The sequence below is a fragment of the Notothenia rossii genome, assembly GCF_949606895.1.
Source record: "Notothenia rossii genome assembly, chromosome: 8".
Taxonomy (NCBI): Eukaryota; Metazoa; Chordata; class Actinopteri; order Perciformes; family Nototheniidae; genus Notothenia; species Notothenia rossii.
Genome location: NC_136906.1, coordinates 73,020,270 through 73,036,393, shown reverse-complemented (window position 1 = coordinate 73,036,393; position 16,124 = coordinate 73,020,270). Strand labels below are relative to the sequence as shown.

Here is a 16,124-nt window from a genome sequence, read left to right as displayed (position 1 = left end):
TTTCTAGTTACCATTACAACCCCCTCTAATGTGGCCAGTACTCTGCAGCCATGTCAGTAAGTGACTAGGGACCAAAGTCCAACATCACATGACGACAAGAATTCAGGAAGTGACTTTTAAGGAACGCGTGGAAAGTGTGTGAAATCCCAGTGTAAAAAAGGTAGAAACAAATTGCTTCTCTTACTTTCTCTTCTGTCTCTTTATTGTTTAAATCGTCTTTGGGTTATGTCCCACTCTGACCCCCCTTGTGCATGTTTATTTCCCTATCCCTAGCATCTAGTTTTCATTTCCCTTTTTTCTCTGTGTTTGCCGTTTATCTCTCTTTCCTAGTCTGATCTTTGTAAATTAGATCAGGAGAGTTGTTTTGCCCTTCATTAGGATCCTGTGTTTCTTTAGTTTGATGTATATTGGACGTGTATGTGTATGTGTATATATCTTTGTGTATGAATGTGTGTGCATGTAGGTGTGTGTTTCAGACATGGGGATCAGCGTTGTGTTGGGTCTGATGCTGGCAGCCAGTGTGACACCTGTGTTGGCTGCAGCACAGGTACGTTTAATTGGATATCTTTTTTTAATTGAATTCAGTCTTTTGACGAATGTCACAAAGAGAGTATTGTTCTCTTTTAAAAACCATAGAAAACACGCTACGTTTTTTTTTAAATGTCACATTGTTTATTGTTAAAAACACATTTTTTCTACAATTATTTTTCTTTTCTCAGTGAACACAGACAAAAAAAATGTAGATCTTACTTTAAAAATGTTTAGATATGTTTTCATACTTGCTTCTTTTTGCTTCTGTACGGTTATGGTAAGCTTGCTAATTCCAACTACTTTAGTGCAGTGCCCATTTAATTAGTGCTATTGCTTACTACTTTGACTATCTTTTGGAGACTCTTGAAAAATAAACGATGTCAAAGTCTGCCATTACATTTAGAAAAAAGGTGAGTTAAATTATGAAATTGCTCCATAATCCACTGAAAGGTTTTCTGCAATTAACCAAATATTTACTCAAAAAAAAAGTAGAGTAGTTTAATGCTGGCTGTTTCCAGATATTACACTGCAAGCATGAGTCGTGTCAAACATCATGCCCCAAGCAAACACCTGTTTGTGGCGTTTACCCCACCTGGTGCTCGGATATAAAAGTGCTTTACAGAGGAAAATGCTGCTACAGAAAGCATGTTTCCTGTACCTGTAGCTTGGATGGTTTCCACTAGGCCACATGTGTTCTCCTTCCTGTAATCATGTATTTCCTTGTTATCTTTTAATATAAACCTTTCCTCTTCATCTTTGACTTGTTAACCATTTGTATTTTATAAATGATGGGCTGTGTCCACATAGCCTTTTCTGAGGGCCAGCATTTTTTTGCAATTGTTACCAATAAGGATCTATTCCATGCGGCCACCTCGAGAAAAAAATATTTCCGTGCTTCAAGTTAAAAAATATTTCAAGTTTTCAGAGAAGCACTGGTGAGGTCACTGTAAAAATTAGAAGAGAAGTTTATTTTTTGGCAATGTCTTTCGAGGGAAACTATCAAAACAAATCCATTCGAGAGCCAGAATCGTCCGGTTGGTCTTCATGGTGAAAAAACATAAAAAAATATATGTAAGTAGTTGATTTGACGCTGAGAATGTATACAGTAGATGCTATGTGGACACAGGGCCTTCGGTCAGATATAGCTATTTAAATGGAATTGGATTGCTAGGCAACAGCTGGGGTCCATAGCTACTTCCTGTGAGCTGATGTAACTCACAACTATAACGGGAAATAAATTGGGACACATTTAGAAGGTTCATGTTTATAACTTTGAAAGGGTCTATTACTGTACTCTGCTTATATTATTACACACAGTATCTTTATATGTGCACTCCAGCCAGGTATCATAGAGAGCCTCCTATTGGCCGCCCACCAGCGTCCCTGGCTCTGGGGGGTGTATGTCTTCACTGTTGGACTTCCAGCCGTTCTCTTCGTCAGCTTCATGTGGCCTGACAAGGTAAAATACGCTTTTTTATTCACATGTGTGTGTAGATTTGTGTGCCTAATTGTCCAATACTGAATGTGTCAGATTATGACGCTTCAAGTGCCCCTTTAGCATCTATTTTGGACGTGTAAGGGGAACCTCGAGGGGTGTTACAGAAATGTAATTATGACGGTGTGATGAGTCCGACTCTTTTTAAAGTAATGGTTCCTTTGAGTTTTGCTGTTTATTGCATAATATGACGTCATTTTCTCTGTGAGTCCGTTATGGTACATGCCAATTGAAATGCTAGGGCTAGGACAATCTCATAAAACTTCCCTTCGAGGCATTACCATTCTATACTATACTATACATACTTAACATAAATAAAGATAGACCATTCGAAGGTACATACCGGACAGTAAAAAGAGTTATCCGAAAAATGTGTTTGGTCATTTTTGTACATCAGGTCCTAGGTCCTAGTGATTGAAGGGTCAAACAAACCACAGGACAGTCCATTTTGACTAATCATCAGGATCTTAGTTTTGGTTTCCTGTTTTATTTTGAAATGTATTTTGTCCTTTTGAATTATGTCTTGTTTACTTCCTGTCTGTGTTTTCCCTCCTGTTTGATTGTCCAATTATTTTTCACCTGCTTCCACTTGTCTTTTCCGGCTGTGTCTTGTCTTGGTGATTAGTCTTGGGTGTATTTATCTTCCCAAGTGTTTTCTGTCAGTTCGTCTTCATTGTGTCCTCTGTTTGGTTCTTCGTTTCTTGTCTGTTTTATTCAGAATGTCCCTCGTCTTCACTCCTGGATCCTCCAAGTCTTCCCTGTTTGTTCATCTTTTTGGTCGCCACTTTTCCTTTTTGTTTGACTCTGCCTACTCCTCCAGTTTTTTAATAAAGCTGTCTTTTCGTTTATTCTTTGATAACCGCCTCTCTTTACTCTACATTTGGGTCATTGTTCCCTTCCCCTGTGACCCTCATTTTAAGAAAGACACGTAAGTGAACTAATGCTACGTACGTAACCTAAATATTTGTAATTGAATTTAGGTAGCTGTATTGCTTAAAATGTGCGTTTGCTACCTTTTGTGAACCTAACCAAGTTTGACTAACAAATCATCAACCACATATTTAAAAATAACGTTGAAATACGGCACTAAAGAGGTACCCAGTGCTTTAAGAATTAACAACAAAGGGTTGTGACCAAGCGTATGTGAAGATTTTGGAGTGACAACATGATGAACGTCCTGCAAAATAACTATAATGTGTTTGAGTGTGATTTGGTCCTCGAGAGAAAAAGTGCAGCTACTTTATAAGAAACTACATCATGTTTTTGTTTGCATGTAGAGATTTGGACCACCAGATCAAGAGTACTACTATAAGAAGTCTGATGACACTCAACCTGATGATCCTGAGTTCTCAAAGCAGACAGACGCAGTGGATATCAAAGGTAATGTCTTATTATTGGATTATTACAAGTAGGTATTTTTACTCCAGGAGGGGGAATTTTTAGTAGTAATGTCTTCTGCTCTCTGTAGGAACGGCTGACAGAGCTAGAGGAAGAAGGAGAGATACTCATGGTAACACGAGGAAGGGTGACCTAGACCTAAAGGTGAGATTCAACAGACAATAAGAAGGCGATAATGAGTGAAAAAGTAATTTTTAATGTTATTTGTAAAGGTGCAGAAGCCTATTTCAAACATATCTCAAATAATGTATGCACTGTAATTTCCCCACGTAAACATAACATTCTGCATTGAAATGGTTGTCTCCTGTGTGCTCCACTTCCTCCATAGCGCACCGGTAACTTTCTCAACCAAAAAAAAGAAAAAAGTCGGGATAACGGGTTAGTTTCTCGTGCTCTCGAAACTAAGCCGTTATCCCGACTTCTTTTTTTTTCTCTTTTTTATTTTTTTTCCCATGTCCCTTTAGGGGCTCTGTTCTTTCATGATACACACACGTTTTGTTTAGCATAATCTCCACATATCAACACCACTTAAGCGTAAATGCAATCACCAGAAGTAAAAGGCTAAGGCTATAAACAAACTACATCACGTTTGCATGGCTACACATAACCACTGCTAAGCTAAAGGCGGTCTCATGTCACTTGTAAGCAACGGCCGTTTTTCTGACACATAGATGCTTCTGACATTCAAGATCTCTCAAGCTTGTGTTAAGCCAGGGGTCTGCAACCTTTTTGACCAAAAGAGCCATTTTGCTCCTTTTCCCCCCAAAATGTTTTGTCTGGAGCCGCAAAACATATTTCATAGCTTGATAGCTAATAAAGTTGTATTTATTGTTGTATCAGACAAAAACTACAGTTTTTTTTGCATTTATTAGGCTATTTATATATACAACTGCTAACCTCTAATAAGAAACAAAGAACTCCTATAAGGAGAATTACAAATAATACACAGGCCTACTTTAAAATAAATTAAACACAGCACTTGGGGAGTCCTCTGCACATTTGAAGGAAAAAAAACTATTATTAAAATGGGCCCACTTTGAAATAAATAAAACATATAGCTGCACCCTAAAAAGAGTTAAAGGTAGGGTAGGTAAGAATGGAGAAACCAGCTCGAGTGCGCTAGAATTTGAAAATACACAACCGGAAAAAATAGGCCTCTTCCTTCAGACTTTCTTACAGAGTCCCTCCTCCAACACATACGAACGCGCATCATCAATGAGACCACGAGATAAGTTTGTGCACAGATGGAACAGAGATGGAAGACTGACAGGCAGGTAGGTCATCCAGTTATTTTAGCCGGGTCGGCTAAAATGATCGTTCGTGCTTTTTACAGCGCTACGGCTTCCAGAGATGAATTTTTGTATGTATTTATTGTCAAAGCATTTAATATATTCATTGCTATCGGGACGTTAAGAGCATTCCATGGAATATAACAAAAAGTGTTTTCTGAAATAAATTACATACCCCATTGAATTATGACTTAAGATCGTCAGCTGTCTTCCTCTCCCTTGTTGTTCCTCGATACGTAAAGGCTGCAACACCTTTGACAACTTCTCTCTACATATCAAACATACCGGTAAACCAGCATCGTTTGCTGTGAAAGCATATAACTCTGTCTACACAGAATTAAATCCTGTGTTCCTCCGGGACTGTTCTTTGATTTATCCATAGTTCGCTCATCGAGCCGGGGGTCCCCGCGCGAGTGCCTCCAAGAAAAGGCGCTCGCGCGGGACCGTAGCAGGATGTGACGCATATTTTAGTTGACCTAATTAAAACCGTTTTTTTTTATTTATGTGTCACAGTATCACCTCAAAATACAAGATACGAAACATTTTCAACCAAGCAACAAAATATAAATAGTATAAGTACTTTTATTTTATTTCCTTCTTATTTTTGTCTAAGCTCAAGGGAGCCAGAGCAGAGGGCTTAAAGGGCCGCATGCGGCCCGTGGGCCGCGGGTTGCCGACCCCTGTGTTAAGCATAGACCTTATTTCACCATAAACATTTTCAAAAGCTGTTGACATCGAGACCAGGGAACGGAGGCTATAAAAGGTTATGTGATGACTTGTTTCTGCACCACTCTATTGAAGTGAGAGTGTTATGTACTGATGTAAAATGTGATGTTGCCCTTTTTCATATGCAATGAGTGTGCGTCCTGCGGTGGGGGAATGGAGAGAGGAGGATGGTCTCCTGCTATCACTGGGGACTCTAACACCTGGAACGTTCAGCTCCTGCAATGGGAAGCAGCTATACCTTAGCTGCGTAAAGGTGCTAAACCTCAGTTCTCTCGCTGGCGTCAGAGAGACGAGGTGGACAGATGTGTTTGGCTTGGGTTTTTCCCCTCAGGGCAGCTGGCGGATCCTGTATAAATCTCCGGTTGAGAAACGGATGGCTGACATCCAATGGAGAATTATGCATGGAGCAATAGCCACTAATAAATACAGAGCTCATTTTGATCCAGGCACAAGGGGGGGCTGTCCGTTCTGTTTTATAGCAGAAACATTGGAACATTTAGTCCTGTCCCCGATTGGCTGGTCTTAAAAATATTGTTATAGGAGTGGGTGGAAGGGTTGGGGGAGGTTTTCTCCATACTACTTTTTGTCCATGGCCCCAAATACACCCTGAACAATAAGGAAACTCTAGTACTAATACATTTCTTGTTTTCTAATGCAAAATTAGTGATCTGGAAAAGTAGATAATTTACGGTAATTTACAATGCACACTCTTGTTGCTGCTAACAAAATCTAATTTCATATGTTTGTCTGTGTTGTGTAGGATCATTGATAAGTGCAATCTGAGGAAAGCACCACCGCTACATAAGAGGAGGCTCGGCAATCTCATCTTTGTCAAGTCATATTTAAATTTGTGAAAATATGTCCTTGGAGTGATTATTTTCTTGAGAAGATATGTCATGTCAGTCCACTTGTAAATGTTTTTACATATGAAATAAAGACAAAATGTATAATGTATTATTTGTATTATTATTATTACTCATATTGCCATTGAGAGTATTATTCCTAGTGAGCACACTGCTGGAAAATGTGAAAGAAGTTGACCACCTTAAGAGTATTATTTCAGAATAAATTGGTTGTTGAATAATACACGTCTTATTATCTCAGGTCAGGTGTTTGACTGCGTATAATACTGTTGCCACCACCTAAATATAATTCATTTTTTTATTCACAGGTTTAAAAACTAGAAGGGCAATCATAAACCATAATAGAGATATGTGAAATTGGACACTAAACAAAGCTTGAGAATAGAGGCCCAGATACTTAATACAAAGTATTAAAAATGTTTAATGTATTATACAGAAATATTACAAGCTAATAAAAACCTCAAATGCCATAAAGTCCAACCCTAACCACTAATTCATTCCAAAACATTAATTTAAATGTGTTTAAAATAGGTAATAAATATATGCCCCTTTTCCACCAAACCAGTTCCAGTTCTAGCTCCGTGCTTCTGCTTTTCCGGTTCCAAACTGGTTCTTCTTTATAGCCCCAGTTGTGTTTCCACCGCCCAGAGCCCGACTGCGTCATTACATCACCTTTTACGTCGCTGATTTTCTCCCCTGTAGTGGTGAAGTGACGAGTCCTAAAACTCGGAAGTGAATTAGCATTTTACCACTACCGGTTCCCTCGTCTCAGAGCCAATGGGATTTCTCCATAGGATTTTGGAAAATAGCTCGAAATAAGATCTGTGGAAAACGAACCTGTTTGATAAATGCACGTTTTGCTCAGCCAGATAATATCCACATGTCTACCCTACTTTTATAATTTTCTAATCATAAATCTAATCGCCAGAAGCAGAAGGCTAATGTTATGCTATAAACGAACTACAGCCGAGTACAGCAGGGTTGCACGACTTCAACGTCACGCCAACTTAAAATCGATATTCAAAAATACAGATTCAAAATTGTACAAGTTGAAGCGTTTGTTTTAACAGTTTGTAAGAGCGCAGGTACTTGCTTTCAAGCAGAACAGGGCAAACAAACTTAGTGGGAGTGTGTACAGGTTAGGCGTAATGACGTACAACGGCCTCGACAACTTCTGCACTCCTATTCAGCCACTTGTTAACAACCATCGTTTTTCAGACACGTAAACTCTTCAAAAATCACCAGTGGGGTCACTGCTGATGTATTTAATGTCGTCGAACAAAACGTGATCCGTCTCTTCAATTTGTGTCAACCACAGACCTTATTTTGAGCTATTTTCCCAAATCCTATGGAGAAATCCCATTGACTCTGAGACGAGGGAACCTGTAGTGGTAAAATGCTAACTCACTTCCTGGTTTTAGGACTCGTCACTGCACAACTCAATGCCGCTCACAGCAACAACCATGGGGGACGGCCATCAATTTTGACTCAATTTAGAGAGCATTTAAGAACCTTTTACAGGAAACATGTCTCAAACTTTTCAGGTTGAGAAAAAATACATAATCTCAAGCCAGACCGCTAACTCCCTAGTATTGGACTTTATTGGAGAAGGAGGATTTGGCAATGTCGACAAAACGTGCACAGGATTACCAAAGAGGCTAAATGTTTTTCAGCTAATGAGAAAGAGAGTGGTTTCCTTTTGCAGACGTTTTAACGCCAGTAATGCAGACGCACGGCCAGATGGTTTCTGTCAAGATCCTCCTATCACATCTTGTAGGAAAAGCTCACAGAAAGAGCAACCCATGACTTCCATTGCTGACAATTCAAATCTAGGAAAGTCCGAGGGCCTGGGCTGCAGATCTTTTGTAAAAGAAGCAGGTAGCTTGTCAAGCATCTGCACCCTGGACCATTCAGATTCATCGGATGTTGCAAAAAATGCTGAAACATTTCAGGTAGAGAAATAAGATATCATCTCCAGCATGTCTGCAGAGTACAGAGTATTGGACTTTATTGGAGAAGGAGGATTTGGCAAGGTTGCAAAATGTGTCAACCTAAAAACCTCAGAGATTATAGCCATTAAGATTCACAAAGACAGTGAAGATTAAGTTGAAGAAGTGAGAATGCTAGAAATCATCAGGAAACTTGACCCAGAGAAGAACAACCTGATAAGGTTTATTGACAATTTATTTTTCCAAGACGTTTCTTGCCTCGCATTTGAGATGTTGGATCAGAGCCTTTTTGACTTTATGATAAACAGACAGAAAGCATATAGGCTTAACGAAATCCATCCAATCACACAGCAGCTACTTGTAGCATTCAAAGCCCTGAAGAGCATTGGTGTCATTCATTCAGACCTTAAGCATGACAACATCATGCTTGTGAACCACCAGAATCAGCCCTTTAGGATTAAATTGATCGACTTTGGTGAGGCCATCCCAACATCTGAAGTAGAAATTGGAACAAAAAAAGCAACTTCTACCATACAGAGCTCCAGAGGTGAACTTGGGCCTCCCCATTTCTGAGGCCATAGACATGTGGTCACTGGGATGTATTATTGCAGAGATGAATTTTGCTGCCTGCCTCTCCCCTGACAGCTCAAAATACTGTATTATGAAAGTAATTTGCCATATGATTGGTCAACCAGGAGACCACTTGCTAAATGCTGGGAAGTTCACCTCCAACTACGGTACTTCATTAGGGAATGGAAAAATAGTCCAGAGTGGAGATTTAAAACGCTAGAGGAGTACAAGGAAGGGACCGGTGTCGAGCCCGACATTTCAGAGTGTGTTTTAGACCAGTTTGGATGAAGCAATTGAGGATTACGCAGAGGAAAAGGGCAGAGTTGAGTTGAAATACAGGATGGTCTTTGTACAACTGCTTAAACGGTTACTTGACCTGGATGCTAACTCGCGAATAACACCCGAGCAAGCCCTTACTCACAGCTTTGTAACAATGGGTCACCTGGAAGAGGACCTGGACTGCAGCTCTTATGTTACAGATGCTGTTAGGTGGATGACCATCTGCAGACTGGACCATTCTGATGCATCTGATGTTCCTGTCAACAATCACGAAACTGACTCGAGTGGTGGAGAGAAAGACATGGAAATCTCACAGAAAGATCAACCCATGACTTCCATTGCTAACAATTCAAATCTAGAGAAGTCCAATATTGACACACAACAAGTCCACACCTAATTCCAACGATGGTGCTGCAGCCGCCATCACACCTACTGATCAGGGCGATGTCGACAAAACGTGCACGGGATTACCAAAGAGGCTAAATGTTTTTCAGCGAATGAGAAGGAGAGTAGTTTCCTCTTTCAGACGTTTTAAGAAATAATCCCCCTTTTTTACTTGCTCGATCAAAATCAGTCATATTGAAACCAAAACAGCTAGAAAGTAATTGAAAAGAAATATCTAATTTAATCTAATGGATTGTAAAATAAGCCAGAGAAACTTTTTTTTTCCTCTGCTGAAGTTGGGTTTTCTCCAGGTACACTGGTTTCCTCCTGCATTAAAAATAAATGTAAAAGAATACAAGCACAATCCTAAAACATAATATAGATATGTGAAACCCCCCAGATAGACCATCCGAAGCTTTCAAATAGGGATCCAGACCCTAAACAGAAAGCCCCTTCATTTTCCCCTCACGGCACAGAGCTCTGTCTCATTACATTACATTGCATTTAGCTGACACTTTTATCCAAAGCGACTTACAATAAGTGCATTCGACCAAGAAGATACAAACTTGAAGAAAACAGAATCATATAAGGACATCAGGTTTCATAGAGCCAAACATTTCAAGTGCTACTCAACTGGCTTTAGATAAGCCAGTCCTTTATTAGTATATAAGTGCTTTGTTAGCAATTATTTGTCTCGTGTTATTGGTACATACCCCCATGGCTTCTGCCGTCTCATGGTCTACACAATCAGCATGGTTCGGATTCTAGCTGGGGCCAGAACATTAAATTAAACTATACTGCAGATACAGCACGGATTATATTGGTTTTGCTGCAGTGACTTTTGCTTAGAGTTGTTAGATATATTTTCTGTATTTCTATATTTCACAATCACAATCTGTTTGAATACTTTAATTTATTTATTTGTGCAAATAAAAATAATAAGCTGAATTCCACTACTTTGAGTATATTTCAACATTTTTAAGGCAGACATATAAATCATCTCATGCATGCTGATTGCTACCCGCTCTTTTAAACCTGATAATCTGGTTTGTATTAAAAAACTGAAAGAACAGAACATACAATATAAATCCTTTTTTAAATGTATTGGTTAAATTGGCTAAGGCCCATTGTAAATTCAGCCTGATCTTTCTTCAGAGCAGCAGCCTTTAGTAAATCTGCCAAAAATGCCACATTATTGACCCGAAAGTACACAAAAAGCAGACTCAGACGCTTGTCAGGGTCCCGACAAGCTCCACGCATTGAAATGTTACCGATAGGTGCTACGGTTTTCAACAAAAGTTAGAAATGTAAGAGGTTTATTTCTCATTCAGAACAATGGAAAGGCTCTCCTTTCACAGCACATCTCCATGGAAACCTTTGATCTCTGGGCTCACGTACAAAGGTGTTTGATAACGTCGTCACCATGGTAACCTTCGATCTCTGGGCTCACGTACACAGATGTTTGATAACGTCGTCACCTCAAACACAAACACACAGACTGGAGTATAACAAACTGTCTCAGCCTATCCTTTTCTCTCTGATGGAGACTTCATACTGACTTCAAAATGTTCCAGATATGTTAAACATTATTGGTGACGTTTGGTTTTAGTTCAAACGTTTGCACTTAAAATAATCTGCTGCTTTTCAAAGCGTTTTTACTTTATTTTCTCTTCTTAATACACATTCATTCAGTACTACTTACATTGAATATCTAAATCCTTCAGCCTACTTTTAGCTACAGAAACCATTCAACTATTAACTTATTCAGCTATTTCAGGACCTTGAGGATATACATTTAGTTTTTTTTTTTACTTTTCTTTTAAATATTAAGCTTCTTCACTATTTTTCCTACTCTTCCAGTTTAACATTTCCAGGGTATATGCAGGAATCCTGAAGTCAAATTGAATACCTTCAAGACCTTTTTTAAGACCCTTTCCATACATTGTATGACCTCATCGCCACTTTGAGTTTTAACCGGTTACATTGGCAACACACTTTACCTCACATTGACTATATACAGTATTGATTGTCCTTCCTCCTTATCTTCCAACCATTTGGACGCAGACTTGCATTTCCCCATAACGATGTTGTTTAACAACCGGCGTAAACTGACCTTCGCGCACTATCAAGCAGTGAGCGTGCGATGTCCTGTTCAGATGACGTCAAATCCAACGGGATGCCATAAATAAACTACACAGAATCACACTACACACCTACGCAGTGATTACATTCAGGCAGACTGTAGAATACAACCTCTTTGGACTATTTATATACTTATTGAAAACAAGCTACAAAATGTAATACCTTGGAAAATGCCGTTTAATACTTTTTAATAGCCTTAATTTTCGCTAAATTGATTTATCAACTTTTAATACTTTTTAAGACCCCGCGGACACCCTGCATTTCACTCTCAAGTTTTCAACAAAGTCACTGCAATGCATTTGAGCTGTAACAATTTTGATTCAAATAATTTCACTTTTCTGCATTTCTCCGCTAAGTTCAGCAACACACTTACTTGGTTTTTGTAGCCAAAAGCAGCTACAGAGACAATTCAACGAATAAAACATTCAGCTTTTTCTGCATTTTCAGCTAAATTCAGCAACAAATGAACACAGTTTACAGCATTCGCACACATTTTCCACGTAACATTAAAAATTAAGCTAACTGCTTAGTAAAGTGATGTAAAATAGCCCCAGAAGAACAGCTCCAGATGGGACGTGTGTCACATCAAGCAATTTCAAGAATTTGCTTCCAAGTTTTCTGAACAAAACCAAAACATGATCCTTAAAATAAATAAAATATTAAGTGCATCTGTCTATTAAAGATCCAGAGGGGAAAAACACATTGAGATTATTGGATATTAATTTTGTTTTGATCGACTTATCAATCAATCAATCATATCAACTATATGCCTATAACTGATTTCAGTAGCAAAGACAAGGATGTATAGTATCACGTCTCAAGGTGAGCAGCTATTCTTTAGAAGAAACATTCTTTAACTGCTGTACTAGAAGTTGCATTTCTTTTATCTGAAGCTGCGTATATCTTCATCCTAAAGCAAAAAAAACTAAAGTATTCTTAGTATTCATGACCAACAATTTGCCATCTTTTGATCCATGGCTAAATGTTCTTCAACATGTAAATGAAAAGTTGTGTTGCTCCTTAGGCGTTGCATGTTGTCATTCTGTGTTGACTGCATGTGATGTGCCATAGAAACATTTTAATGGCCTTTTTGTTACATACTCTTTTGCAAGGCTTTCCAGGCAGGAGTAAAAGCCAAGCACTTAGAAGACAAAGATGGATGATGCAAATTGAAAAATGTTTGTTCTGTCACGGTTCTGGAGAGGCTTTCAACATGTGGGAATTCAAAGGTGCATCATGCTCTTAATTAGGCTGTTTTGTCATGTACCGCTCCATCTGTCTGGAGCTTACTGCAGCAGAGACAGAGAGACTGAGGGGGGGGGGAAGAAAGGGTGTAGGGTAACTTAACTTATCCCAAAAATACCTGTACACCCTGCACCAGATTGTCAAACGGCCAAATCGTTGAGCTTTAATTAACTAACCAAATGTGATGTCAATTACACATATAAAAAATCGCCCTCTTCCTGATGGCTGTTCTTGAACAGATTGAAATATCCTGAATGTTGCTCAAGCAGAAGCAAAGGAAACTGCAATAAGATCATGTAATAATAATAAGCTATATGAAGAGGATGATACCTGGCAAAATATCCAAACAGCAGGATCGCCCCAATAAACACTATAAAAGGTAGTGAAATGTCAAATTAATTCCTATGAGAAAATACATTTTACATAATTACAGGAGAGTAGGATTAGCATTTACACTTACTGCATTGCCATAACTTCCAAAGGTGTATAATAGGTGCCCTGACACTAGCAATGCTTAATTACAGTCAGGTCACTGATATCGCAGTAGGGTGATCCTCTGAAACCGGGTCTCACCATTTGTCTAACGCTCAAGAGATGGTAGGATAAAGGCATGTTGCTGTGGCAACCACCTGTCTTGTGACACAGGCGATTGAAGGCTGCTTTGTGGAGCCAAACAGAAGAAGAAAAATGTGTTAACATGATAAATGAAGTCATACAAAGATTTGATGAAGAAGAGTTTGTCAGGTATCATGCCCACTGATGAAAGCAGGGAAATGTTCATGTGTAAAGAATCTATATCAGACGTTATCATAGTTTTTATTTTTGCATATTTGGATTGCTAATATGTGAGGTAGAAAAAAAGTTGGAATATAAAAAATTGAGGAGTTCATGTATTGTTGACCCAGACTTGTGTCACAATAAATATAATCTAGCTTTCGAAAGATAATAAATGTGATAATATCGTTCGAAAATACTTCTTTATCCTTCAATTAAACACATTTTCGTTCTTTTATGTGTTAATTCATTGTTTCATATTTACTGTGGGGTTAAAATATGAGCTCAGTCAAACTACTACATTGTCTGTGTATATGTTATTTTGTTAACAGTACACTTCCTTACTGACTTTAAGGGAACATTTAAGCATACCGTTAATCCCAGCCATCCTAATATCTCTGCTGCTGTCAGTTTCTGCCGTCCTTAGTGTCATTATGCACAGGCTGCCAGGAGAGAATCCCATTTATTGATTTGCAGTGTCGTCTTAAGTCAGGCTGAGGTATAAATATGCATTCTCTTTTTTGAGGCAGAGCTCATTGATTGATTGAATTTACCTGGGATCTAAATGCAAATACAGGTTACAGTCCAGAGCACACTTCAAAGAGGTAACTGCCCGTATCCATCAGTGATGCTGAGTGATTTTGCATGTGGCCTCACCTGTCAATCAAACACTATTTTAACATAATGTTCTTCTTTCCCTTTCAGCTGAGCCGAGACAAATGTCATGCTCATATCTTTTTCTCCCTATTCCATTTTTCAAACTATTTTATATACTATTTCTATTCAAAAAGGAACTTTAATTCAGAAATGTATTATATTAGTCAGTAATTAAAAGTTGTTAAACAGAGTTAACGGAAACAATCTGTATGCCTGTTTCTGCAGATTAATTACAGCCCATTTAGTAATTAATGAGGGTTAATGAGGGTTGGGAAGGACTTTAATTATGACTACAAGTTGCAAACCCTAGGGCCAATCGCTTTGGTTATGTCAGTGTTTTTACTCAAATCAACTGACAGTAGTAAGAGAAAAAATCTGAATGCTTGATTTCCCCCTCTGGACTTTATATAATTTGACCAAAGCAACACCTGTATGAGTGTCAGCGCGGCGTCTTTAAATACTCAGCGGTCTCCATTCCACTTGAAGGAGCAAACAGCTGTTCTCCACTCTGACAGGTCCCTTGTGAGGCTTACTGCATTGGACAATTACACGGTACATGTTAACGTCTACCTCCTGCATATCAAAGACTATGTTAAATGGACCATACTGTAACTACAAAGCACATTTCATACAGATTTCAATGCAGATGTCTTTCTTTACACAAAAGGTAAGAAAAAATCGTAAATGAAGCCTGAAGCCTTTTTCATTTCAAAATAGCTTTCGCATAGCAGCTGATGAATTATCCCCTTAACTTTGTGTTTAGAGTAGACAAACAAAAATTGAAATGGTTAATCAATAAGTTGTTTGACAGAAAATAAATAAATAAAGTAGTATCAATACACCAACATAAACTCTGGAAAATGAGTTTCAGGTTAATCAATAAGGAAATAATTATAACATTTGATGGATGATGGATCAGCTTATGGAAAAAGGCTCAAATGTACAAATGCCCTGGACAGGTCACAAGCAACTACCTTTATTTTATATAACATACATACAAATGATCACTAGTAGAAAGAAACCGAATGCCCAATGCAAATAATTGACGCTAATACTAAGAGTATGATTTATTTATTAGATGTACAGGTGATTTAAACTGCAAATAATCGTTAAACTTTTTAGTCACAGATGAACTGAAATAAGACTTCATGTATAAATTGGTCCAGTGCCTTAGTTACTCAGAGTAACAAGAGACTTATTTCAACATTATTACTCTGAATAAGCTACTGCAGGACTCCAGGGTGCTGATATTTGCCAAAAATGTGAAGGAATTTTCTTTTTTTTAATAGGGCTGGTTTTCACTCCATTATTCCAGGAACTCGACAGAAAGGAAGCCGTGAGGTTCTCTGCCGATGAAGTTCAGTTACCTCTAATTAATCATAAGGGTATAAGATATTTTTGCTCAACTGAGTGGAGAAATCTTATGAAATCCAAGAGTCGACCAATATGTGACTTCCCTTTCCTTTTTTAAATTCAATTTGTGTTTTTTTTTTTTCTCCAATTGGGGCCAAAATGGTAAAAAGGAAAACACATGGAGAAAGCACCACATTTATTATAGATTGTTTCCCCTTTAAATTCTCTTTCCAGTAAGCTTTCAAAGATTGTAGATTATTTAGTAGTTTGGTCATGAAAGATTTTCCAGTCGAATCAGAAACTAAAGTGGTAGGAATACCACAGATGGGATGAATGCAAAGGAAAGCTCTGAGAGGGGGTTTCACTCTTTGTTTGATCAGAGTTTCTTTTGTGTGTGTTTTAATATCCCAAAGCTGAGACGCAAGGGGGTTTTGAATGTTGCATGTTGCATTATGAGTGTTGACAATGT

The 16,124-nt window shown here is 38.4% G+C and overlaps 2 protein-coding genes across 3 annotated transcripts in view; one reads left to right on the top strand and one right to left on the bottom strand.

The window, feature by feature from the left end:
* The window catches only part of dlgap2b (discs, large homolog-associated protein 2b), an 88,153-nt gene that overhangs the window by 38,092 nt on the left and 33,937 nt on the right, over window positions 1-16,124 (bottom strand). The window lies entirely within an intron of this gene.
* LOC307016552 (uncharacterized protein) lies at window positions 77-6,393 on the top strand. 2 transcript variants are annotated; one of them, XM_079645677.1, is made up of 6 exons: window positions 77-160; window positions 464-547; window positions 1,871-1,990; window positions 3,304-3,406; window positions 3,495-3,568; window positions 6,200-6,393. In XM_079645677.1, the coding sequence occupies exons 2-6, from the start codon at window positions 479-481 to the stop codon at window positions 6,206-6,208; spliced, it is 375 nt and encodes a 124-aa protein (XP_079501803.1). In that variant the 5' UTR covers window positions 77-160; window positions 464-478; the 3' UTR covers window positions 6,209-6,393. The 2 variants fall into 2 exon arrangements, with proteins under 2 accessions (XP_079501803.1, XP_079501804.1); XM_079645678.1 differs by having other exon boundaries at window positions 96-160; window positions 477-547.

Coding starts and splice junctions, on each gene's coding strand:
- LOC307016552 (XM_079645677.1), top strand. CDS start 479: ATGGGGATCAGCGTTGTGTTGGGTCTGATGCTGGCAGCCAGTGTGACA. Junction 548..1,870: donor CTGTGTTGGCTGCAGCACAG/GTACGTTTAATT, acceptor TGTGCACTCCAG/CCAGGTATCATAGAGAGCCT. Junction 1,991..3,303: donor GCTTCATGTGGCCTGACAAG/GTAAAATACGCT, acceptor GTTTGCATGTAG/AGATTTGGACCACCAGATCA.